General features: G+C 44.2%; 2 protein-coding genes across 2 annotated transcripts in view; one reads left to right on the forward strand and one right to left on the reverse strand.

Moving 5' to 3' along the window:
* LOC107297512 (integrin alpha-X-like) overlaps window positions 1–19,097 on the forward strand; it is a 38,053-nt gene extending 18,956 nt beyond the window's left edge. The window contains exons 12-24 of the mRNA XM_029286335.1: window positions 736–867; window positions 4,327–4,400; window positions 6,154–6,295; window positions 6,403–6,516; window positions 8,196–8,275; window positions 9,127–9,210; window positions 9,446–9,524; window positions 11,218–11,325; window positions 12,838–12,921; window positions 13,085–13,198; window positions 15,926–16,018; window positions 17,346–17,456; window positions 18,981–19,097. Of these exons, the coding sequence (XP_029142168.1) occupies window positions 736–867; window positions 4,327–4,400; window positions 6,154–6,295; window positions 6,403–6,516; window positions 8,196–8,275; window positions 9,127–9,210; window positions 9,446–9,524; window positions 11,218–11,325; window positions 12,838–12,921; window positions 13,085–13,198; window positions 15,926–16,018; window positions 17,346–17,456; window positions 18,981–19,097 (1,332 nt within the window). The remainder of the gene's footprint in view (window positions 1–735; window positions 868–4,326; window positions 4,401–6,153; window positions 6,296–6,402; window positions 6,517–8,195; window positions 8,276–9,126; window positions 9,211–9,445; window positions 9,525–11,217; window positions 11,326–12,837; window positions 12,922–13,084; window positions 13,199–15,925; window positions 16,019–17,345; window positions 17,457–18,980) is intronic.
* A 1,916-nt stretch (window positions 19,098–21,013) lies between these two features.
* LOC107297513 (cytochrome c oxidase subunit 6A, mitochondrial) lies at window positions 21,014–24,609 on the reverse strand. The gene is made up of 3 exons (XM_015826875.1): window positions 24,402–24,609; window positions 23,157–23,299; window positions 21,014–21,239 (listed from the first exon to the last, which is right to left on the reverse strand). Exons 1-3 carry the CDS (start codon window positions 24,487–24,489, stop codon window positions 21,144–21,146), a joined length of 327 nt encoding a protein of 108 aa, XP_015682361.1. The 5' UTR covers window positions 24,490–24,609; the 3' UTR covers window positions 21,014–21,143.
* Between the last annotated feature and the right edge of the window lie 892 nt (window positions 24,610–25,501).

The following is a 25,501-nucleotide window of genomic DNA, read 5'->3' on the forward strand; positions in this document are numbered from 1 at the left end:
ATTCACTTTTCCTCAATCCAACACAAGTACGGGGAAGAACTTATTATCCAAGTTAGAGTAAAGTCCAAAATAAAAAGCAAGCTTCCAAGGTTGGTTCGTCTGCTTACAAATAAAACTCACAATTAACTTTAAGTTGCAGCAGTGGCGGCGGCTTCTAGCTTCGCCGAAGCGAAGGCGTCCTGGATCGCGGAGAATCCTCAGGGCTCCGGAGGAGTTCTCACCTACATCGTCCATATAGGACGACTCGGGAACTCAACTCCTACCCCGGGCAGCTCACCTATCCCCTTATGCCCAGGGGAAGGGTATCAAGCCGTTTGACAGCTGATGCTAGCTATCAAACCGGCTTTTACGCGAAACAGGCGGGAGGCAGCAAACAGCTGCGACCGACGAAGTCGCCTGCCACCGGAAGTCTCGAAGTCCACAAGTCTTAAAGTTGCCAAGGTTGGAGAGCCTTGTTCTAAAGTACGCTGAGTCTTGTTTCTCTTTTATCTTTAAAGTCAATCTGTCCATTTCTGCACAATCTAAAACTTTCTTAATTAGTTCTTCCGTTGGTAGGTTTTCATTTTTCCAATATTGGGCAAATACAATTCTTGCTGCAGTTAGTACATGTAAAATTAAGTATATACAATCTTTCTCATAGTTTGCTCCTATTATTCCTAACAGAAACTATTCTGGCTTAAAAATCAAGCAGATTTTTGTTGTTGTTGTTGTTTCCCCGTCTCCTCATGAGGAAAGACTTGCATAGAAGACAGCCTCACACCCATAATGCTGCAGCTGAATTATACCCTGGTAGGAGAGCCCATCCAACGTGCCAACAATCTGCGGGCTGTCCTGCAGAAAGGTGAATCCAATCGGCTTTTGGCATCGGTAAGTCCATACTCTGAGTGCATTCTTGTTGTGTCACTTGGCTGAACAAATTCATACCGAAAAGGTGTGGAACTGAAGCTTAATACAGTGGAACCTCGGTACTCAGCTTCTTTGAAACTCATTGAATTTGGTACTCAATGCATTTTGATGCAAAAATGTTGTCCCAGTACTCATTATTTGTTTGGTACTCAACGCATAAGCTAGATATTGTCAGTGTTAGCTGCCTTATGACTCACTACATTATTCCCTATGGGGAAACTTTGCTTGGTACTCATCATTTTTGGTACTCATTGTGCCTCCCAGAACAGTATAAAAATGTAGTGAGTATAGAGCAGGGCTTTTCAACCTTTTCACCCATTGTACCACTTTTAGGATATGGGAATATACGAGTACCACCAGTTGCCTAGCAAGGGGTCAAAAACTTGATGACAAAAAAAAGGAAAAAAGTGATAAAGTACAGGTAGTCATCGACTTACAATAGTTCGCTTAATGACTGTTCGAAGTGATAAAGTACAGGTAGTCATCGACTTACAACAGTTCGCTTAATGACTGTTCGAAGTTACAAGGGCACTGAAAAAAGTGCCCCCCAAAGCACAGCCGAGCAAGACACCTGCCTGCCCACACGGCGGCGCTCTTCCTCCTGTTCAAGGTTTTCATTGTTGTGAGCATTTCTGTTGAGGATTGGCAACGGGGGTGGGGTGGGTTGGTTTTTATTCCCCCCGTCTGCTGGGTGGTTGCAGCAGGTTTTGGTCACTTCACATGACCCTGGGACACTGTGACCATCATAAATATGAATCAGTTGCCAAGCATCTGAATGTAAATCACAAGACCCTGGAGATGCTGCAACATTCCAGGTGATCGGGGCTTCTTCTGGGCTCAGCAGAAGCACCAGGATCAGTGCTGAGCTCCAGCTGATTGGTGGTTCTTCAGGGCTCAGCAGAAGCACCAGGATCAGCGCCGAGCGCCAGCCTCCAGCTTCCACTGATCCTGGTGCTTCCACTGAGCCCTGACAGTCCCGAAGAAGCGTCAATCCTGGGGCTTCCGTTGAGCCCTAACAGCCCTGCAGCTCCAGCCATCTCTCGCTCAGGCTTGTGCGGTGCTGCCACTGGTTCAGCTCATTCCCCTCCCCCGCTACCACTTTTCTAGGATGGTCGTGTACCACCTGCAAGGTGCCAATGTACCACAGGTGGTACCCGTACCACTGGTTGAAAAGCCCTGGTATAGAGAATGGCCTTGGAGGACAGAGGGAAGATTGTCTATTAAGGCAGTGGCATCTCACCATCTTCTGCTGAGATGGATGGCAGCATAAATTTGATAAATCGATAAAATAAGTGATCAAATAAACGAAGCTTGAGCTCAGACTACAAAAATGTTTTTACAAAAACGCTGAGACAGCCCCCCCCCCTCCGCTAGTTCTCATGAAGATAAAATAGGGAGGAAGGGAAGTTCATTCAAAGGTGCAAGACTTGGTTGCCACAGATATTCTAATAACTGTAGCTTTGGGTCTGTTCAGTGTCTGTTTCTTAGTCTGGTCCAGCTTATAGAGCTGACAACGGGGAACAGGATTCTGACAAGTCCTTCTACTAGCTTCTGCAAATCCTTTCCATTCAACAATGGTCCTGCTGGAAGTTCTACCTTAGAAACACCAAGTTTGTTTGTTTGTCATGTGAAAGGGCTCTTTGGTCATAAAAGCTCAGCTAGTCAATTGACTGAGTTTAATTTAACATTTATTTATTTTTTTTCATCATATTTGTATAGCTGCCCCTCTCAGAAAATGTGACTCTGGGCAGCAAAGAATAAAAAAATAAATTATATAAAAATAAGGAACAATTGAAAATATTAATGTTATAATTAAAAGGCAAGGAGAGAGCAATAGATGGAAACAATAGGGTCATGCCAACAATTCACCCTTCCCTTGGGGCTCACAGGTTTGATGACATTGCCATGTTTTGAAGGACTTACCGAAAGTTAGGCCCAGCCTCATCTAAGGCAGGGCTTTTCAACCAGTGGTATGGGTACCACCTGTGGTACATTGGCACCTGGTAGGTGGTATGCGACCATCCTAGAAAAGTGGTAGCGGGGGAGGGGAATGAGCTGAACCAGTGGCAGCACCGCACAAGTCTGAGTGAGAGATGGCTGGAGCTGCAGGGCTGTCAGGGCTCAGCGGAAGCGCCAGGATCAGCACTTCTTCGGGACTGTCAGGGCTCAGTGGAAGCACCAGGATCAGCGCCAGCCTCCAGCTGGAGCTCGGCGCTGATCCTGGTGCTTCTGCTGAGCCCTGAAGAAGCACCAATCAGCTGGAAAGCAGCACTGATCCTGGCGCTTCTACTGAGCTCAGAAGAAGCACCGATCAGCTGGAATGTTGCAGCATCTCCAGGGTCTTGTGATTTACATTCAGATATTTGGCAACTGATTCATATTTATGACGGTCACAGTGTCCCAGGGTCATGTGAAGTGACCAAAACCTGCTGCAACCACCCATCCGACGGGGGGAATACAAACCAAACACCCCCCCACCCCACCCCCGCTGCCAATCTTCAACAGAAATGCTCACAACAATGAAAACCTCGGTGGGCAGACAGGTGTCTTGCTTGGCTGTGGCTTGGGGGGCACTTTTCTCAATGCCATTGTAACTAAGCGAACTGTTGTAAGTCGAGGACTACCTGTACTTTATCATTTGTTTCCTTTTGGGGGGGAGGTCATCAAGTTTTTGACACCTTGCTAGGCGACTGGTGATACTCGGATATTGCCATATCCTAAAAATGGTACAATGGGTGAAAAGGTTGAAAAGCCCTGATCTAAGGGACTTGGATGATATCCCTTAAGGCGGGTACCATAGCAGAAAAGGTCCATCTTCAGGGTCATGCCAGATAGTAGCAATTTAGCAGACTCATAGTAGTAATAGGACCCATAGCACATCTCTTCTACTGGAGGAAGGACCATAACATGCCATCTGCTGGATCTGATGGAACCAGCAGATATAATCTGGAAGAGGAGGTCCCTCAAATAACCTTGATGCAAGTCCATCATGGAATCCAATTGGCTGACAGGTGTGACCCAGTGGGTTCTGCCCCTGAAGGGTTGAGTCCAAGATTTTCAGAATTAAATTGAGAATCAATGCTCTGCGTAAACCAAGCTTCCACAGGCGGTGATATGAACATGATGATAAATAAATGTGGTATCAATGTCTACAAAGAAAAGTTTGGAATTGAAAGGCACGTTGTATAAATTCAACCTCTATTACAGGGCTTCCCAACTTGGACAACTTTAAGACCTGTGGACTTCAGCTCCCAGAATTCCACAGCCAGCATGGTTGGGCTGTGGAATTCTGGGAGTTGAAGTCCACAGGTCTTAAAGTTGCCAAGGTTGAGAAACCATGCTTTCTAGTATTTTATCCCTCGTCTCACCTGTTCATGGAGACTGATATTTTCTCTCCCTCCTTCCCTTATGTCCTCATAGCTACCCTTTGAGAAGGACTGCGGCAAAGATGGAATCTGTAAAGACCAGTTAAAAACATCCTTCAATTTCTCAGGGTAGAGTATGCCTTTCATCTTTATAGCAACCGCAGAGTTCAACAGAATTCATTCATGCTTGTTAAAAACTGATCTAAGTCAATGAACTCAATGTTTATTGTTAAACAGTTACATTTAGGTGTTCAATATTTATACAATTACTGGTAGTTTTAGTCTTGCAACCGTAATAGAGCCTGGAATTTCTGTCGTAAGTCATGACGGTTATAAGTTGAGACGTCTGCATGATTAGGCCCAATTTTGCAACTTTGTTTTACCACAGTCGTTAAGCGAACGTGGCAGCTGTTAAGCAAAATGTGGCAGTCATTAAGTGAACACTGCAGTTGTTAAGTGAATCCATGTATTCCTATGGGCATTCCTCACCTGAACCACAAAACGGGCGGCAAATAAATTTGATAAAGAAAATTAAAACGAGCATTTTTTGCTGGAAACCTGCCCCAAAGACTGGGAACTGGGAAAAATTGTCAAAATCATGGTCATGTCATCACAGAACTGGCCATAAAGTTGAGCCAATTACCAAGTATCCAAAATGTGATCATGTGACCGAGGGGTGTGGGCAGCCGTTGGAACTCTGGAACCAGTTCCGTCATAATTTTGAATGGTTGCTAGGCAACCAGACATTAAACAAGAACTACTTGTATAAGGCAAAACTCTCATTGCCTTACCAGAATATTATGTTTGGAAATTGGTGTTGTCCTATCTCAGTCTTTCTCTGCCTCAGCAACTTTAAGCTGTGCGAATTTCAGCTCCCAGAATGTACTACTACTAGTACTATTATTATTGTTATTATTATTATTATTATTTACACAAAAATGTGAAATTACAGCTGCCAGTTCTTTGGCCTTCATATGCATGAAGTTCTTCCCAGAACGTAGCATGTTGTAATGTATTTGTGTAGTATATAGGCAGATCCAAGCAATGTAGCCTTTTATAATTGACAAATGAAAATTTTATCAAGGAGCAGATTTTTTAAAATGCCTTCTAAGATTTTTGGTATGGCACTCAATGTGCCAATAACCACTGGAAACACCCCGGCCAGTTTATGCCATAATCTTCCAATTTCAGTGTTCAAATCTTGATACTTTGTGATCTTCTCCAGTTCTTTGTCTGCTGTTCTATGGTCTCCTGGTACTACCATGTCAGTTATCCACATTTTCTTCTTTTCAACCACAGTTACTCTCATTTTATCCTGCTTTTTTATAAATAACTCAAGATGGTGAACATACCTACTAGTCCTATTTTCCCTACAACAACAATCCTGTTAGGTGGGTTGTGTTGAGAGAGACTGGATTACATGCCTAAGGAAGATGTACAACTCACTGTCTTCTGGTTTTTAGTCCAGTACTTTAACCACTACTCCAACTGGTTCTTATCCAGCCACCAATCCCTGATCCAGTCTCAAGCTCCAAGCTCAATGCTCTTATCCTCTGACAACGCAGTCATGACAGGTCCTTTTTAGATGCGTTAGACCACTGTTGTGTACCTCGTTGGAACCACCTCTTCATAAAATCTCTCCAAGCTTTATTGGACAAAGTATGAGTAGCCTTCAATGCACACTGTCCATGGAAGATCTAAAGCCATTATAAAAAAAACCCTGAACCTGTAAACCATGTTCACAATACTTCTTCTTCTTTAGAAAGCCTCTATATATCTGAGGTAGGTTTCTCCAAGTTAAAGGAGAGGCTTCCAGAGGGGATTTTACTTTAAGCTTTCATGTTTTTAAGATCGTCAAGGATTATCTCCGTCTTTCCTTCAGCTTGAATGAATTGGTAGTTGGCCTAACCCCTGAACTCAATGCTACTGTTTTCATCCGGAATGACGGAGAGGATTCCTACAGCACCAAGTTGACTTTCATCTACCCGTCTTCACTGTCCTACCGCAGGTTTTTACTAGTGCGGGTAAGTATAAAGAAATCAGAGACACCAGAGTGGAAGGGCTGGGGAATGGCCAAAGATGATACTGTCTACCAACCGTGATATTCATTATCATATCCTATTCTCCTCAGTCCAACAGAAAATATGTGGTCATTAAATGCACCTCTGTTCCTGCTGCAGAGGAAGCTCTTGTGAGGAACACCACTTGTGACATCAATCATCCCATCTTCCGGAGCATGGCTGAGGTACTCTCTTCCTGCATGTATGTCTAGTGGAGAAGGTGATCATCTGGGACACCAGAGTAGTTGACAGCCTCCACCCAAAGACCAAGAATGGTTGACAGTCTCCATCCAAAAGCTGTCTTATGGAGTTGGCAGTACTCTAATACATGGAATCTTTTGCCCAGTTGAGGTGGTTGACCTTATCTATAAAATCAAGAGTTAGTAGCAACTTAGGGTCCCAAAGCTGTTTTTTTTCAAAAGGTAACTGCACTTTGTTTCTTCCTTGAAGACGTTTCGCTTCTCATCCAAGAAGCTTCTTCAGTTCTTCTTCAGAACTGAAAAAGTTTCTTCTTCAGAACTGAAAAAGCTTCTTGGATGAGAAGCGAAACATCTTCCAGGAAGAAACAAAGTCTAGTTTACTTTTGAAAAAAACAGCTTTGGGACAGTCATAATCTGTATGACTGAGAATCTCCATAGACATTTAACAACTCAAGGCATTACAACTCTCTATAAAAAGAGCTCATAATGGCTATTTTGTGAGACTGTACATAGCTTGTTCTCAAAAATCACAAAACTGCATTGAGATAGAATGTCTTGCTCCTGATCTAGTTGTGAGTCCAAAGAATGATTTCACAATAAACAATTGTGTACAAAATTTGGCTATAAAATTACTCTTGCACAAAGGCTTAAAGGTCACTGCTCCCACCCCCAATTTCTAGGGCAGGGCTTTTCAACCTTTTCACCCATTGTACCACTTTTAGGTCACCTAGCAAGGTGTCAAAAACTTGACAAAAAAAGGAAAAAAGTGATGAAGTACAGGTAGTCCTCGACTTACAACAGTTCGCTTAGTGACTGTTCGAAGTTACAATGGCCCTGAAAAAAGTGCCCCCAAGGCACAGCCGAGCAAGACACCTGCCTGCCCACCTGGCGGCACTCTTCCTCCTGTTTGAAGTTTTCATTGTTGTGAGCATTTCTGTTGAGGATTGGGAACGGGGGTGGAGTGGGGGTGATGTTTGGTTTTTATTCCCCCCATCAGATGGGTGGCTGCAGCAGGTTTTGGTCACTTCACATGACCCTGGGACACTGTGACCGTCATAAATATGAATCAGTTGCCAAGCATCTGAATGTAAATCACAAGACCCTGGAGATGCTGCAACATTCCAGCTGATCGGCGCTTCTTCTGGGCTCAGCAGAAGCACCAGGATCAGTGCCGCTTTCCAGCTGATTGGTGCTTCTTCAGGGCTCAGCAGAAGCGCCAGGATCAGTGCTGCTTTCCAGCTGATTGGTGCTTCTTCAGGGCTCAGCAGAAGCACCAGGATCAGCGCCGAGCTCCAGCTGGAGGCTGGCGCTGATCCTGGGGCTTCCACTGAGCCCTGACAGCCCTGCAGCTCCAGCCATCTCTCACTCAGGCTTGTGCGGTGCTGCCACTGGTTCAGCTCATTCCCCTCCCCCGCTACCACTTTTCTAGGATGGTCGCATACCACCTGCCAGGTGCCAATGTACCACAGGTACATTGGTTGAAAAGCCCTGCTCTAGGGATTGTAGCTCTTTGATGGCTGGAAAAAATGGCCGAGAAGCTTCCACGTTTCTCACGGCCAAAGTTTCTGTTTATTAACGAAATATAAAACTGGATTGAATGTATGACACAGCTCTGCTTTAAGCATTCTGGGCCCACTGCTTTTTTTGTGTCTCCTTCTGTCCAGGTGATCTTTATTGTCAGCTTTTTTGTTTCCCAAGATGCAGATCTGGGAAGTGTGGTACGGATCAGTGCCACAGCTGCCAGGTAAAACTTCCCATGACTAAAATGCAAACATTCTCCTGTGTAAATCAGATTAGCAGTCATGTTGTCTACAGTCATTTCTCCACTAGCCATGTACAGAGCTTCCTAGAGTCATCCCACAAGTGTTGTGCTCCACAAAGCATAATAACATAGCCTCAGAACATACTAAGTTCAGAAGAAGAGCCTCGATAGATACATTAATCCAGTTCAATATTTTATGTCACCCTGTAGTCAAGTGAATATATTTAGAAAGTTCATAACCTAGAACAGGGGTAGTCAACCTTGGCTCTTTTATGACTCGTGGACTTCAACTCCCAGAATTCCTGAGCCAGCATGGCTCAGCTTGGAAACCTCTCCCTTTCCCCTCAGCATGGCTGGCTCAGGAATTCTGGTAGTTGAAGTCCACGAATCGTAAAAGAGCCAAGGTTGACTACCCCTGACCTAGACAGAAAAGTGAATTTCCCTTCCACTGTCACTTCCCAGCAACCAAGATTTAGAATTTGCTGCCTATGATTCAGAAGGTCAACAGCTGTCAATATTAATAGCCCTTGAGACCCCAATTCTCCATCAGCCTATTGATCCTCTTTTTAAAACCATCTAAACTCAACCAATGACAGCAATTTCCCTGGCCATAACTAATCCCATTGACCTCAATGCATCTGGNGCATCCTGTTGTTCAAATGTTCTTTAAATAAATACAGCTTCATTGATAAGAGGTTCTAACTTTTATATCAGGTGATACTGAATGTAATATGATGGGGGAGGGGGAACAGCACAGCCTTTAGTGGTTGTAATTAAGAGATGCATGTGTGTCACGTTTGCTGCTCTGCCCATTTTTCCTTGTGTCCCTCCAGTGAAAATAACGTTGCTGTCACAAAGGACATGTTTCATCAAATGGAGCTGCCTGTCAAGTATGCAATCTATGTTTTCATCAATAGGTAAGTGGCTGCAAGTATTTGAGAAGAAGACCTCCCATTGCTTAACCAACTCTCAAGAGGTTGCTCTGAAGTGTTGGAAAGATTGTTTACACACCCACCTATGTGCACCCATCTTCCTCGGTGTGCATTGCTAAGGAAATGATTGGAACACAACTGTAATCTTAATTAACTCAAAATTCGGGTCAATCGCATAACGTATTTTTTCCCCACAATCTTTCACCATTTTTTTTTCCAGCTTGGATGAGTCAACCAAGTATGTTAATTTTTCTGTCGGGCAGGAATACGAAACTCGGACTGTGGAACATCGATACGAGGTGAAAAGGATGTGGATCACTTTCTGATCAAGAACTTAGAACAGACAGGGCTTTACTTATTAAGGTGGAGGGAGATTTAAGAACGGAGCACACTTACCTAGTGACGGATGCATTCTTCCTTTGAGAAGCATTTGCAAGCAAGAAAAATGTATCTAGAACTAAGGAGAAAACTAAGCAATGGAATGTTTGCCTCCAGAAGTTGTGGGTGCTCCATCACTGGAGGTTTTTTTAAAGAAGAGATTGGACAGCCATTTGTCCAGGGGGTTGGACTAGAACAGGGCTTTTCAACCTTTTCACCCATTGTACCACTTTTAGGATATGGCAATATCCGAGTACCTCCAGTCGCCTAGCAAAGTGTCAAAAACTTGATGACCCCCCCCCAAAAGGAAAAAAAGTGATAAAGTACAGGTAGTCCTCAACTTACAACAGTTCACTTAATGACTGTTCAAAGTTACAATGGCACTGAAAAAAAGTGCCCCCCAAGGAAACAGCCGAGCAAGACACTTGCCTGCCTACCTGGTGGCGCTCTTCCTCCTGTCCGAGGTTTTCATTGTTGTGAGCATTTCTGTTGAGGATTGGCAGTGGGGGTGGGATGGGGGGTGTTTGGTTTTTATTCCCCCCGTCTTCTGGGTGGTTGCAGCAGGTTTTGGTCACTTCACATGACCTTGGGACACTGTGACCGTCATAAATATGAATCAGTTGCCAAGCATCTGAATGTAAATCACAAGACCCTGGAGATGCTGCAACATTCCAGCTGATTGGCACTTCTTCTGGGCTCAGCAGAAGCACCAGAATCAGTGCCGAGCTCCAGCTGAAGCCTGGCACTGATCCTGGCACTTCCGCTGAGCCCTGACAGCCCTGCAGCTCCAGCCATCTCTCGCTCAGGCTTGTGCGATGCTGCCACTGGTTCAGCTCATTCCCCTCCCCCACTACCAGTTTTCTAGCATGGTCACATACCACCTGCCAGGTGCAAATCTACCACAGATGGTACCCGTACCACTGGTTGAAAAGCCCTGTTCTAGAGAGTTTTCTCCATCATTAAATATTCTCCATCCATCTTTGAGTTGGTAGAAAAAAATATATTGCCATGAAATTTAGCATCCCCATTGATGAGTGGCGTGGTGGCCTAGTGGTGAAGAATCTTGCCTCCCACTCAGAAGGTTGAGACTTCAATCCTAGGTAGCAGCAGATATTTCTCTCCTAGGGCACAAAGAAAAAATATCCGCTGCAAATTCTGGGTAGCATCAGGAAGGGCATTTGGTCAATAAATGCTCAGCACCACCCAGGCACCCCTACTCAACCCCGAAATAAGAGATTACAAGGTGGTAAAAAGGGTGTTTATTGTTCATTCCTCTCTGGCTTCTCTTGCCATCATTCTCAGTTATTCTAATCCTCCAACTTCCCTCAAAATTTAGTGGCAGATTTTATCTCTCTTCAAGATGTCCTTGGTCAATGTCAGAAGATCACTATTCTTACATGGATACAGCTAAGAAGGACTTAAGCTGGTCTCACTTATTGGCTGGGAACAAGGTGGTGTCATGGGAGCATAAGTAAAGAAGCAATTTTAAGTGCACAATTGTCCCTCCCACGTCTAGATACAAGGGGGAACCATCCCTAGAAAAACAAAATATTGACTTGTGCTAAGAATGTTGGGTGTCTGCGCTCACTTATGCGGCATTTTCTTCCAATGTAGCTGAAGAACACATTTCACCGAAAAGTTCCTGTTTCAGTAACTTTTCATATTCCTGTGTCGCTGAATGGAGCACAGATTTGGAACGCAATCTTGGATGTCCCTAAAGAGGTATATTTCCTCTGGAGCTGTGTTGATGAGAATATAAATATTGATGTAGCAAAATTGTACAGCCAGAAATCCGTCCACTAATTACCAGATTGCACAATAAAAGGTTGGGTGGGGTTAGGGTTAAACAGAAGAAAAGCACGATGGGAGGTTACTTTAGGCATTTCCGAAATATTATTTTGATGTTTATTTGGCCCAAAGCGTTCAAGTTATTTGAAAAACAAATAATGTTTAATAGGTATAAATTGAGTTAGCAGTAGATTGCTTATCGGGTAAGCAAATATTCATCCCTTAATAGTAGATTACTCTTTAATATTTCAAACCCATATTTCAAATTCATTTTAGAAATTTGATAAAGTTGGGGGGAAGTGTCACCTTGGATTTTTCTCCTCTTCACCCATTCCTTAATTTCTCCCACTTTTTAAGTGCAAAGACAAGCATGATTAAGAAAAAAAGAGTCGGTAATTCATATTTGTATATAATTATAGCTACTTAATTTTAAAGAAAAATCTGGTTAATGGCTGAATATACTTTGCAAATGGGGTGGACCCAAGTTTCAGAGTCAAGTTTAATTATTATTTTGTAAGGTATATAGATCTCATTGAAATACCTCATTTAGTATCAAGAGAAACCAATTGGCACATACGCCTATCTTTTTCTGGAACATATAAATTCGGAATTCTTGTCCATGTCAACATTTAGTCAGGGATTAAGATGGAGACACAATTCAAGGGGGATAAGCAGGCCAGTGGCCATGAGCAATAAACAGAACTTTCTTGTTTAGAGGAAGTGTCTTTGAGTACAAGCTGAGAAGAAACAACGTGACCTAATCAATCCTTGCCAGTTCCCCAGGAATATCTAGATGGCCTTTGCCAAAGATAAATTGATAAATAAGCTGGTTGATTTCTCGGATCCAAGAAGAGAAATGTTTTTCAGAAATCTTTGCTCCGTGCTCACATAATTGAATAGAGATTGGTGAGAACTTACCACCACCATGAAAGTAGGATAGATGCTTTCAAGCAACTCTTTTTGTTCCCTCCCTTTGTTAACTCTCAGTATACTAAGGAGACTTATGTAAAATACCTATTGGATGTGCCCTAAACCTCAATGCAACATCCCCATTTAACTCTAAGACAGACCTGGGCATTTTCAGGTCATTTAATCATTTACACCCTTTGGCTGTCCCTGTCCAGCCTGCATGAGGTCAATTGAAAATTAGAAAGTAAATATAAATTTGGTGCAGCGAATCAAAACCATGTAAATCACCCCTTTTTATAACGTGATAAAATTAATACTGAGCAGAATTAGGTTCAGCCGATTGGTTCAGCCCTCCATAACAGTTCCAGTTTCTCATGTGGCCCCTTGAGAAAGTTACCCCTGCTCTAAGATGTTCAGGGTTGAAAAGATAAACAATGCAAGATTAAAGCTCTTCCATGACTTGTTCTTCAAGCTCAGAAATGGGGCCTCTTATAATGCCTCCTGATTTTGTGATTGTTCCTTTCTTTTGTCCATCAGCTCTCCCAGGTCGTTTGTGTTCCTGGAACAAACACTCCAGGATCCAAAGAGTTTGTGAAGCAACTAAGCAAACAACCTGTTTTGGTGAGTATACCTGGTGCTATTGCCAGAAAGTCTCCTTTGAAAAAAAGCAGATGGACTCGGGGGATCTGGATAAATGGTGACCTCACGGTCGGCCCCCGTGGTCACAGGAAATCCGTATACGTTCCTACAACCAGACTTGACAATGTTCTTCTGTGTCTTCCAGGACTGCTCTGTAGCCACCTGTAAAACAATCACTTGCAATGTTCCATCCTTGGAGCTCCATCAACCTATTGAGTTCAACATCAATGGGGACATTGGCTTCAGTTGGCTTTCCCAGGTATGGAGGCATTTTCTGGGGCTTTATTGGGCTAGAAAGCAGGACAGGAAAGTGCCTTTTGTGGTATAATAATACACCATCGCATCTAGAGAAGGACGAGAGGGGACATGATAGCAGTGTTCCAATATCTCAGGGGTTGCCATAAAGAAGAGGGAGTCAAGCTATTTTCCAAAGCGCCTGAAGGTAGGACGAGAAGCAATGGATGGAAACTAATCAAGGAGAGAAGCAACCTAGAACTAAGGAGAAACTTCCTGACAGTGTCTTGTTAATTGGTCACCTTGTTGGACGGAGGTCTTCGCCACTTACGAGGTTGTGACCTTCAAAAATTCTTCTCTGACCTGTCGGTAAACAGGCTTTACCATATCCCAAAGGACGGACTCGTCCCCCAACCTGATCTACACCTTCAAGGTCCCTTCCAACTTTACTATTATTATTATTATTATTAGAGTATGTTTGCATTAAGGGCATATGCATTGACTTCACCACCATATGTATTCCCTAATTCTGCACACAGAGTTGACCAGAGCCACCACAATCTGGCCCATGATAGAGAAACACAGGTGTTTCTTGGTTCTCGTTCTCTTTTTCCTTCAGCATGTTGACTTCATCTTTCCATTGAGCTGACCAGTGCTGCCTCTATGTAGTCCATGATACAAAAATACAGATGGCTTTTAGGTCTCATCTTCATTTTTCCTTCGTTATGTTGACTATTTGTGGTGAGGCAACAAAAGGCAAAAACAACTGGCCAGTACACGGAAGTGGTAAAGCCTACCATCAAAGCAATAAGGAAGGATAAGCGAAGACACCACAATACCTTTGCTTCCTGGGAAGCTCGGAAATAGGACAAAGCTAGTGGGAAATTGTCTACTTCTCAGCTTTAGAAGAAATCCTGAAAAATTATCTTTCCTGTGGAGGAACTGTTGACCCAAACGTTCTTCGGCTTAGATCAGTAGTCCCCAACCTTTGCGGCTTGGCGGCCTGGCTGGTGGGGGGAGGAGAGGGAACTGAGCTGTGCAAGTGGTGGGCCAGTGCACCTGTACGTACAGCTCCACTCACGCAAGAGAGAAACCTTTGGGACACTGCTTGCGCGAGTGTGGCTGCGAGCACTGGCGCTTCTGGCCCGGTTGCAAATAGGCCACAGCCTAGTGGTGGGCCGTGACCCACAGGTTAGGGACCCCTGGGACTTAGATTGTGGAGACCAACAGAAAGGCCAAAACATCATAGGGACATAGGAGCACAATGCTGATTTCAGACCAAAATCCCCTGTATATGGAATAGCTCTGTAATGTATAATGGTGAGAACTGTCCCACAGAATTATTGTCACCATCAAGAAATGATAATGTCAAGGTTCCGACTAATGAAACACTTCAAAGAACTTCCAGGCATTGTTTATCCTAAAAAGTCTTTTATTCATGTAACAAAATGTCGGCACGGCATGAAGAGGGATGCTAAGATCTAAATTCTCCTCCCCTGAGCACATATTTTGTCAGCATGTTCCCTCCCTCAATCTGCTGTCATAAATCACGTTCTCCTATCAGGTTGAAGGGTAAAGGTTCTCTTCCGTTTACAGTGCATATCTAATGTAATTACCCACATACATTCTTTCTCCTCCCCTCCCAGCGTCTTCTGAGTTAACTCTAAAAATACCACACAGCTCTGCATATTTTGTCAGAGGAAGATCATCCAATGTTAGCAGCGTTGACAGATAATTCATAGGATTTTTTTTCATATATATTTTGGTAGCTGGATGGGATTTGGCCAATGAAGATAGGCCAATGGCCACTGGCATGTCTGTGTCTACAAATAACATTTCCATTAACACCAGTTCAGTTAGTCCTCAACTTACAACAGTTCATTTAGAGACTATTCAAAGTTACAACAGCACTGAAAAAAACGAGTTATGACCATTTTTCACACCTATGACCGTTGCAGCACCCTCATGGTCACGCGGTCAAAATTCAGACCATTGGCAACTGAGTCATATTTATGACAGTTGCCGTGTCCCAGGGTTATGTGATCACCTTTTGCAACGTTCTGACCAGCAACGTCAATGGGGAAGCCAGATTCACTTAACAACCGTGTCCACACTGCTAACATCGGATGTTTTTGCATTGACAACAAAGGGAAATGTAGCCATCTTTTACCTTTTGCTTTTAGAATTAGATGATGCTGGGAGGGGGGATGTGAACGAGAGTTCATCTAGACATAACAACACTAGACCTAGTGTGAGAAACAAGGTTATTGTAACCAGAGCTGATAAGGAATTGGCGGGTTGGAGAACTGGAGAGGAGGCCTGCGCTTCAAGGTAATTGGGGAATGTGATTTAGGACTGTTTATTTGAGGAGGGAATTGTGCTTTGATACTTTGTATTTGGGGGGTGGGAATTTAGTTTTTGGTTTAGACTATGTAGTGCTGAAACTTTGTTTCTCGAATAAAATATTGTTTAAGGTAAACAATGCCTCAAAGTTCTTTTGAAGAGTTTCATCTGTTGAAACCATGACAAACCATTTTGCTGACTTAACAACTGTAGGGATTCACTTAACAACTGAAAGGTCGTAAAACGGGGAAAAACTTACTTAACAAGTGTCTTGCTTAGCAACAGAAATTTTGGGCTCAATTGAGGTTGTAAGTCAAGGTCTACCTGTAATTCTTGCCCTTCCCTCTCTGGGGCAGCCTTTCAAGCAACCAGCTTCCCCACCTCTGAGGCTGTTTATGTCTTCTCCCAGACCCAGCAGAAGAAGGTGACTCTAGTGAGCTCTGCCCAAGTTTCCTATGACGAGAGCAAATACAAGCAGAAAGAGGGATTCGTGCAGGACCAGGTAATGACTCCTCTCCTCCAAGGTATCACTAAATTGTCAAGAGTGAAAGTTTGGCAGCTGCATGCCCCTCTTTTGTCTTCTTGCCATTAGAGTAAGGCGGGGAGGTGTTGCTTTCAAATGGGTTAGTTAGAGCAGGGCTTTTCAACTTTTCACCGATTGTACCACTTTTGGAATATGGCAATATTCAAGTACCACTAGTCGCCTAGCAAGGTGTCAAAAACTTGATGACCCCAAAAAATGGGAAAAAGTGATAAAGTACAGGTAGTCCTCACCCCCTTTAATATCCACTCTTCTCTCACCCCCTTTAATATCCTCTCTTCTCTCCCCTTCAGCAAGACCTAGGCAATGCCTTACGCAGCTCCAGCTGAATCTCTGCCTGAAGATTGCGCGAGGCTGCCTGCCACCCCCAATCAGCTGGAGCTGCGCGCGCTGATCCTGGGCTCTCCGCAGGACCCAGGCAGGCAATGCCTCAAGCAGCTCCAGCTGAATCTCTGCCTGAAGACTGCATGAGGCCGCCTGCCACCCCAATCAGCTGGAGCTGCGCGCGCCGATCCTGGGCTCTCAGCAGGACCCAGGCAATGCGTCGCGCAGGTCCAGCTGAATCTCCACCTGAAGACTGCGTGAGGCTGCCTTCCACCCCCAGGCTGCCGGCAATCAGCTGGAGCTGTGCACTTTGATCCTGGGCTCTCAGTAGGACCCAGGCAACGTGCAGTTCCAGCTGACTTTCCCACAAGCCTGTGCGGCGCTGCTGCCGCTTCACCTCATCCACTTTTACACTTTTTTTTTACATTTTTTTTACAGTGCTGTTCAACCCGTTGTATGCGTACCATCTGCCAGGTGCCAACGTACCACTAGTGGTACGCATACCACCGGTTGAAAAGCCCTGAGTTAGAGAAATGAAATCTCTCCAGTTCTACAGAGGTTTGCTGAGAGCCAGCCGTCTAGAACCCTTTCAAGGGCATTCTAGCAGGTGTGAAGAAGATAGCAGACGGTTCCCATAACAAAAAGAACTTGTTTACATGAACTACTGGGACATCTGGGGGTGGTGGTGGCTAGGAAAGTCATTGTTTTATGCTATGGTATGATGCCTTGGGATTTTAGAGTTAGTTTTACTTCGCCTGTACCAGATCATTTTATTCAATAAACAGTAAGCTTTTCAGAAATGAAAATAATCCTGGATTATTATTTGGATACTGGAGCTGGAGGTTGACATAAAGATTGTAATGAGAACTTCTGGCTCCTCTGGATAAGCACTGTACGGAGGGAGGAAGCTGTGATCAAAGGATTCTGGCTTCCCTTGTATGATCCAGCCCTTCCCCTCCTCTAGGTGAAGACCACAGTGGAGTTCTTGGAGGCCTACAACTCTCTGCCCATCATTATTGGCAGCGCTGTGGGTGGTCTTCTACTCCTTGTTCTGATCGTTGCGGCTCTGTATAAGGTAAGCCTTGAAAGAGAAAATGGCTTGCAGTGAACATTTTAGTAGTCAGTTTCCATCCTAGTTATGTATCAGCCTTCCCAGGTACACAAGATGGGAAACGCGAGCAGATGAAATAATTCTATTTTATTGTAAGGCTACATTAGCAGAATCTTGCCAGTTTGGGCACAAATCTCCCACTGTCATTTTTTATAGCCTGAGAAGTTAGGGACACTGATTTCTTCCTTTACCCATTATACCATGGGTCCCCAACCTGTGGGCCGTGGCCCACTACCGGGCCGTGGCCTATTGGCCACCAGACCGCGTGAATGGCTGGCCAGTGCACGCACGTGTGTGTGCGCATGCCCCCCACTCACACTAGTACCGCCACAAGCGAGCGTCGTGCAGATGCTAGTGCCACCCCATGCCTGCCCTTCCCTCCAGGCCACCAAACTAGAATGGTTGGGGACTTCTGCATTATACAACTGCTGGTTATATCCTCTCTTATCTGGCCATTCCATAGGCAGCATCTCAACTTTTCTCCCCCTTCCCATGTACCTTTCTATTATGGGACAACATATCAAGTTATTGCTTTTCCCAAACAAAAGTGCTTCTGCTAAAACCAAGGGGCAGAGGTGTCTGAAACAGAGGAGAAAAATCTACTAATTAAGCGAAGGATGTCCATTATTGTCCATCCTTCAGTCTTACAATAAACCAATTGTCTATAGATATTCTCAATCACTTAAGTCCTAGTTGACCTAAAGATGCTTTTCCAAAAGGCAACTGGAATCCCTTGGATTTTTTCCCTTGAAAAAGTTTCACTTCTCATCCAAGAAGCTTCTTTAGTTCTGATTGAATGGTGCAGAATGGAAGGATTTATATAAAATAAATAAATCCTTTCAGTCAGAACTGAAGAAACTTCTTGGATGAGAAGTGAAATGTTTTCAAGGAAAAAAACCCAAGGAACTCCAGTTGCCTTTTGGAAAAGCACCTTTAGGGATAAACCAATTGGTTTGTGGATTTCTCTAGATCAGTGATGGCGAACCTTTCAGAGACTGAGTGCCCCAAAACTGCCCCCGCCCCTGCCCCCACCTCATTCCTGCTCCGCCTCTGCTCTGCCCCCACTCCACATGCCCCCAGGGCCACTCACCGCCTCCAGATCGCCCAGGTAGCCCAGCAGCACCATGGCGGCCACACCCTCTACCCATGACCTGCAGCATCAACTGTGCGCGATGGGGCGTGAGGGCAGAGTCTTGTCTACGCTGCCTGGCTGCCATGTCCTTGGCTGTGCTGCTCCGCATGGGCCACACTCTGGGGATGGCTCTTCTCCAGGGGGGCTGCTGGTGAGGAGGGGGTCATGGGGGGAATCGAGGCTGGGGCAACAGCATGTGTGCCCACAGAGAGGGCTCCGAGTGCTGCCTCTGGCACGCGTGCCATAGGTTCGCCACCACTGCTCTAGATTGTGTACCTTTTCAGATCGGGCGTCTATCTAATGTGTAGCCATTATTACTCAATGCTCAACTGAATGTTCTTTCTTTTTCCTTCCAGCTTGGGTTCTTCAAAAGGCAGTACAAGCAGATGATAGATGAGACAGACGCAGGAAACAATGAGGGGGCCGGAAGTCCACCAGAGACCAGCCCACCTGCTGAGGCTACCAAAGGATAAATGTCTATGGAGATTCTCAGTCATCCAGGTCATGGTTATCCCAAAGGCGCTTTTTCAAAAGGCAGCTGGACTTTCTTTGTTTTTTTGCCTGAAGACGTTTCGCTTCTCATCCAAGAAGCTTCCTCAGTTCTGAATGAATCAGAAATCACGAAGAAGCTTCTTGGATGAGAAGCAAAAGATCTTCAAGGAAAAACAAAGGAAGTCCAGTTGCCTCTTGAAAAAGTGTCTTCGGAAGTACCAAAGGATAACCAACTCTTCTGTCTGTCCCTGTTCAGTAACCCTTGACTTACAACGGTACCTTTAATGGCTGTTTGAAGTTACAACGGCATTGAAAAAAGTGACTTAGGACCATTTATCACACTTACGACCGTTGCAGCATTCCCCCATAGTCACGTGATCAAAATTCAGGCGCTTGGCAACCGACTCATATTTATGACGATTGCAGTGCCCCGGGGTCACGTGATCGCTTTTTCCCGAGAAGCAAAGTCCATGGGGAAGGCAGATTGACTTAACAACTGTGTTATTAACAACTGCAGTGATTCACTTAACGACTGTGGTCAGAAAGGGTCGTAAAATGGGGCAAAAATCCCTTAACAACTGTCTCACTTAGCAACAGAAATTTGGGGCTCAGTCGTGGTCATAAGTCGAGGATCCCTGTACAAGAGTGAGTATGTCAATGAAAATTCTTAGTAATTCCAGGTGGAGTCGTTTGGAAGTTGAGCGAGGGCAGTTGGATTGGTTGTCTTGCTGGTTCAAAATGTTTGCTATTGTTCTTCAGTTTAAGCAAGTTGGTTATATGTTCTAAGTCAGGGGGTAGGCAACCTTGGGTCTTTTATGACTCGTGGACTTCAACTCCCAGAATTCCTGAGCCAGCATAGCTCAGCTTGGAAACCTCTCCCTTTCCCCTCAGCATGGCTGGCTCAGGAATTCTGGGAGTTGAAGTCCATGAGTCATAAAAGAGCCAAGGTTGCCTACCCCTGTTCTAAGTTAAAGGATTGAGGAGCTGGAACATTTACTTCCCAACAACTCTCTGCCTACTAACCCAAGGAGCCTATCCAGATTAAAAAATGAAACCTCTCTGGAGGACATCTACGGGGTCCACCTAACCAACTTGCTCAGACTGAAGAAGCTACTTGGACGAGCAGTGAAACGTTTCAAACCAGCCAGAAAAGAAATCCAGTTGCCAGGACTCAACTTCCAGTACGTAAAAAGAGGTTTAATGGTAGGATAAAGCATGCTAGTAAACACAGCTATTTTGATATTTAACTTGTACGGTCATGTTAAGAAACATCAGCCAGCGGCAAGTTCTCAGTGGATGGAGAACCCACGAACGTATGAATGAAATACTGTATTACAGGTCGCATTCCTTTGTAAGCATGTGTTTTGTGGGAAAATATGCATATTGTCTCTCAACAGTTGGATGGGCGGTATATAAATTTCATAAAGAAATAAACAAACAAACAAACAAACAATTTTGGATTAGGTTCTGTTCCCTTGATTCTGGTGAGGAGCAAAATCAAACTTTACGTTAAAGAAAGGAGGAACTGCATGAGTTCATAAGGCATGTGTGACACCACTGCTTTTTTCAGTCTGGGACAGGACAACGTGTAAAACTTCACTTTGCATCTCTCCCGTTAGTCATCTGAAGGACAGGAGACTGACACCTTATCTTCTCTGTCTTTGTGGCCAAAAGAAATAAATAAAAGTGGACTTTGCAGTGGTTTGCAAGGAATCGGCACATAGAAACAGAATGGAAATGGAAGTGGCCCGAAGCCCTAGTATTTTCATTAGCAATCAAGTTTCTGTTTGAAAGGGATCTTGCAGCTTCTTCAACAGAATCTGGATAAGTTCCCTTTTGTATTCAAAATCTGGCCGTTTGGTAGCACTATCCCTAATAACATAATAACAGGAATGCGCTATGCTCATTGAAATGCATTTTATTGACTCCATAGATAGACATCTGTCTCAAAGATGCATTAAACACCCATAACTCTATGTCCTCGCTAGGAGAGGAAGCTGGTTAGAAGAAGAAATGTTAAGAGGGTCTCAGCGGTGGCTGTCCACATCTTCATAGCCGGTGGGTAGTGCGTTGGTGTGGGGATTGTGAAAGAGGCTATGATTTCCATCGCCCCATGGATAAGCCTAAAATAAATAAGAGAAAAAGGGAATGCAGAAAGAAAGCTTTCCGGGGTGACACATCAGGATGGCTAAGGTGGGGAGGTCAGGAGAGTTAAGATAATAGCCATGATGACATGATGGGAGTCCCACCTCTTTTAATGTATGCCGTGCATGTGATATTCTAGAATATTCTAGAAGGGGCGGGGCTTCAATGGCAGGCCATGGCCACCATCTTGACTTTTTTTAAAAAATAATCCTTCATGAACATTGTACCACAAATCCACCAACTTGAACTTGCCTCTGGATCTTAGTATAGGTAGTTATTTCCTCTTATCAACAATTGCTTAAATATCAGAACTTTAACCAAAAACCCATCATAACGTAGCCAGCAATTAAGTACTGGTAGTCCTCGAATTATGGCCATTCATTCAGTGTCCATTCAAAGTTACATAACACTGAAAAAAGTGACTTGTGATCAGTTTTCACACTTAACGACCGTTGCAGCATCCCCATGGTCACGAGATCAAAATTCAGGCGCTTGGCAACTGGCATGTACTTATGACTGTTCTACTGTCCTGGGGTCATGTGACCAACATTTCCCATCTTCCCAGTCAGCTTCCAACAAGCAAAATCACTGGGGGAAACCAGATTCACTTAAGGATCGCATGATTCGTTTAAGAACTGCAATGATTCACTTAACAACTGTGGCAAAAAAAACATTGTAAAACGGGGCAAAATTCACTTAGCAACTGCTTTGTTTAGCAGTGGGCTTCATTCTGGGCTTAATTGTGATTGTAAGTCAAGAACTGCCTGTATATAAAAATTCAGCTCACCCAGAAAAATAAAAGAGTATTCGCTTAATACTATAAAAAATGGGGCCTCTTATGAGTAGAGCTTCAGAAGAGGAAGCTTTAGATCCAAAAGTTTTTTTTAAAAGATTTTATTAGTTTTTCTCTTACATACATGTCTGGATTCAAAAGTGCTAATACATAATCAATTCCTAATCCTTGGTTCTTTCCTCTAGCCGTTTGTAGAATAACTCCTAGAATCTCAGAGACATTCAAAACTATGTTAGATGAAAGAGTCACAATGATGGAAATATCAGGGGCCATAAAAAGACAAAAAAATGGGAAAACACCGGGTCCAGATGGCCTTCCGGTGGAGTTACATAAGAATCTCCAAGAGATACTAAGTGAACCGCTGAAAGATTTTTGTAATGGACTTTTATTAGAAACTAGGCTCCCATCTACATGGATGGAAGCAAATATTACTCTAATACCCAAAGAAGACTCCGATTTGACCCAGATTAAGAACTACAGACTGATTTCACTGCTCAATGTGGATTATAAAGCTTTAGATCAGTGGTTCTCAACCTATGGGTCGGGACCCCATTTGGGGTCGATCGACCATTTCACGGGGGTCACCAAGCAAGGCTGTCCACCATTTTTCCCCCTTTTCCGGCGAGTGCCTTACCTCCCTTGAGCTGGGCCAGCTGGTGGTCGGCCTGCTCCGTCTCTGCCTCTTGCCAGCTACGCCTCGGCCGGCGCAGGGGGCGGAACCACGCATGCGTGGCGCTCCCAGGCAGGGAAAGTCCTCGACTTACGACAGATTGGGTAGTCCTCGACTTACGACCGGTTTAGTCCTCGACTTACGACCGGTTGGGGGTTGCGGCATTAAAAAGGTTGAGAACCACTGCTTTAGATCCAAAAGGTTGTTGCCAACTTAATTTTGGGGGACTGGATAATTAGGGTAAAGATCTACTCTTGATTATATTATTAGCTTCAGAAGCAAGAAATCCTTCACAAATCCAGATGAAGGGCCTAACTCAGGGGCGGGGAACCTTGGCTCTTTTATGACTTGTGGACTTCAACTCCCAGAATTCCTGAGCCAGCCTCACCCCTGGCCTAACTGCTTCAATTCCCTCTCCCGGTACATTTTTACCTTTGTCCGAATCCTCAGGTGGGGATATGGGATGAACTCAGGACGTTCGTGGGAGTGTTCTCTCTTTCTCAGCTGCACGTTCAGCCAGCAGATGCCCACTGAAGGAAGCGCCACCACAAAGCTTAAAATCTTCCATAACCGAGCTGATATGCAGAAGGGAAAGACGGAATAATCAAGGGTGCAAGGCAGAGGATGCTAAGTTGCCCCTTAAAAAATAGAACCAGGCAGTGATGGGATTCAAATATATGAACAACCGGTTCTCTGTGTGGATGCCAATTCCGGAAGTCCGTTCTGGGCCTGGGCAACAAAAAAATTAACTACCGGTTCTGCCGAAGTGGTGCGAACTGGCTGAGTCCCACCACTGGGACCAGGGCTTTCTCTGGCTAACAGCCTCCTAGTGTAACTTCGAGTCACTAACATTGTTGGTTCTGAGGAAACAGGCAAAAGATATTCTCAAGGTCACTTGTGTTGTCCTTTCTTTGTGGGACAACACGTCAAAAGCCGAAACGCTTTCTTAGGAGACAAATGCTAGGCCAAGCAATCGATGTTGCATTCCAGCTAATCTTAAAAACACTCAGTGATTAAATAATTAAAATGTATTTCAGTGGAAACACTATCATTGACACCTATCAACACAACCATTTTAACTTGCAGGATTACAGCATGTTTGTTAATAATAGCGATCTTGTTTAATCCTTCTTCTTTTTTCTTTTATTTAATCATTTATTTTCTTCTTTAAACCTTAAAGTAATTTTAAATGAAATAAAAGGCAGAGAGCTCTGCTTAAGTAAAATGCTGGCAGAAGAGAGTTTGGGAAGCAGAGGACAATCTGTTATGGACATAATGGACAGATTCTACGGGAAAATAGAGGATTTTTCAGCATCAGTATTAAAAGTGTGTATTGTTTCTTCTTAAATGAAAAGCACAAATGAAATGGGGATGTGTTCCCCAAGAGGCACACAATTTTTCCGTTACTGTTATTAGTTTTTGTACATCAAGGAATAACACAGTACAAGTAACAAACAAAGGAATCTCATTTTGACTGCTGTTGTGGGAAATTCAACCTCCAGCCAAGTATCAAGGAATCTCTACATATCAGGCCTTCCAATTGTATCTCCCCCCCCCCCCCTATTCTTCCTTGATTCTGCTGTCCCCAGGTATTGCTGGAGTTATTGTCAGTTTTGGTAGTAGTAACAGTAGTAGTCTACTACTACTACAGTAGTAGCAATTATTGAGTTCACTTACCACTAGATCCTTCTTCGTGGCCAGCTGCTTCTGTAGCAAAATTCCTTGTCTGGGCCACCAGTTGAGTAATTCTCCACCTGGGATTCATTCCTGAAACCCAGGACGCCAAAGACTTTTGTCTGGCAGAAGGTGTCTTTAATGGAGACCTTGAGTTCTTCCCTGTGACTGGTCACTGTCTTTGCTGGGTCAAGGCCTTCCTGTTCAACTGCCCTTTCACTCACACTTCTCCCTCCTCCTTGGACCTGACGGTTGTGTTCATCTGATCCTGTTTGGCCAATGGAGTTGAGGCAGAAACACGACCCAGCTTGGAGTTTCTATCGCAAGGCTGACACCCAACCCATGACAAAGAGCCAACTTCTCACTTAGATTGGCATGAGACCCGGGAACTAACAATCCTCCCTTCCCTACAGTGGATCTATTTATAAACGAAGCAGAAAGCAAATGCAGAATGCCCGATTTCCAAAGAAAGCAACAGGGGAGGTATTATTAGAGTAAGCACCTAAAATATTCCAGTAGATCATGAGTGACATTTGTGGCCTGTTGCAAGCAAAGACTGGTATGTGTGCTCATTGGAGTTTCATAGAGGTAGTCCTCGGCTTACAGTGGTTCATTCAGGGACCATTCAAAGTTGCAACGGCCCCGAATAAAGTGATTTATGACCATTTTTTCACAGTTACAATCTTTGCAGTGTTGAAAGAAAAGTCTTCATCGTGGTTCAGTCCAAGCTGGGAATAAACATGGCGACTGCTTTAGGAAGAAGGTTGCAGTTTATTGAAGAGGAGAGCCAGACAGAAAGATGGCCCTGGGAGAAAAGAGAGGGAGCACATGTAGGGAGTGGGTATTTATACCCTCTGGAGATTTTTGTTTGGAGTTGTTCCTGTGGCATGAACTTTGACCTGAATCTGAGTGTGCCCTTTGGTATCTCTGTGTTAATCCTATTATGTCCTGTCCTAGAGTTTGGGTGGGGTATGTAGATTTTAGGTGTCTTTGTCTTCCTAAGCTTCTAGCTGGAGGCCGCCAACCTTCCTGAATGGATTATTTACATCTGCATTTCTACAGAGCTGATTTCTGCTTGGGGGAGGGAGACCTGGGGGCTATTA

Source organism: Protobothrops mucrosquamatus, unplaced genomic scaffold, assembly GCF_001527695.2.
Source record: "Protobothrops mucrosquamatus isolate PMUCROS unplaced genomic scaffold, P.Mucros_1.0 scaffold3350, whole genome shotgun sequence".
NCBI lineage: Eukaryota > Metazoa > Chordata > Lepidosauria > Squamata > Viperidae > Protobothrops > Protobothrops mucrosquamatus.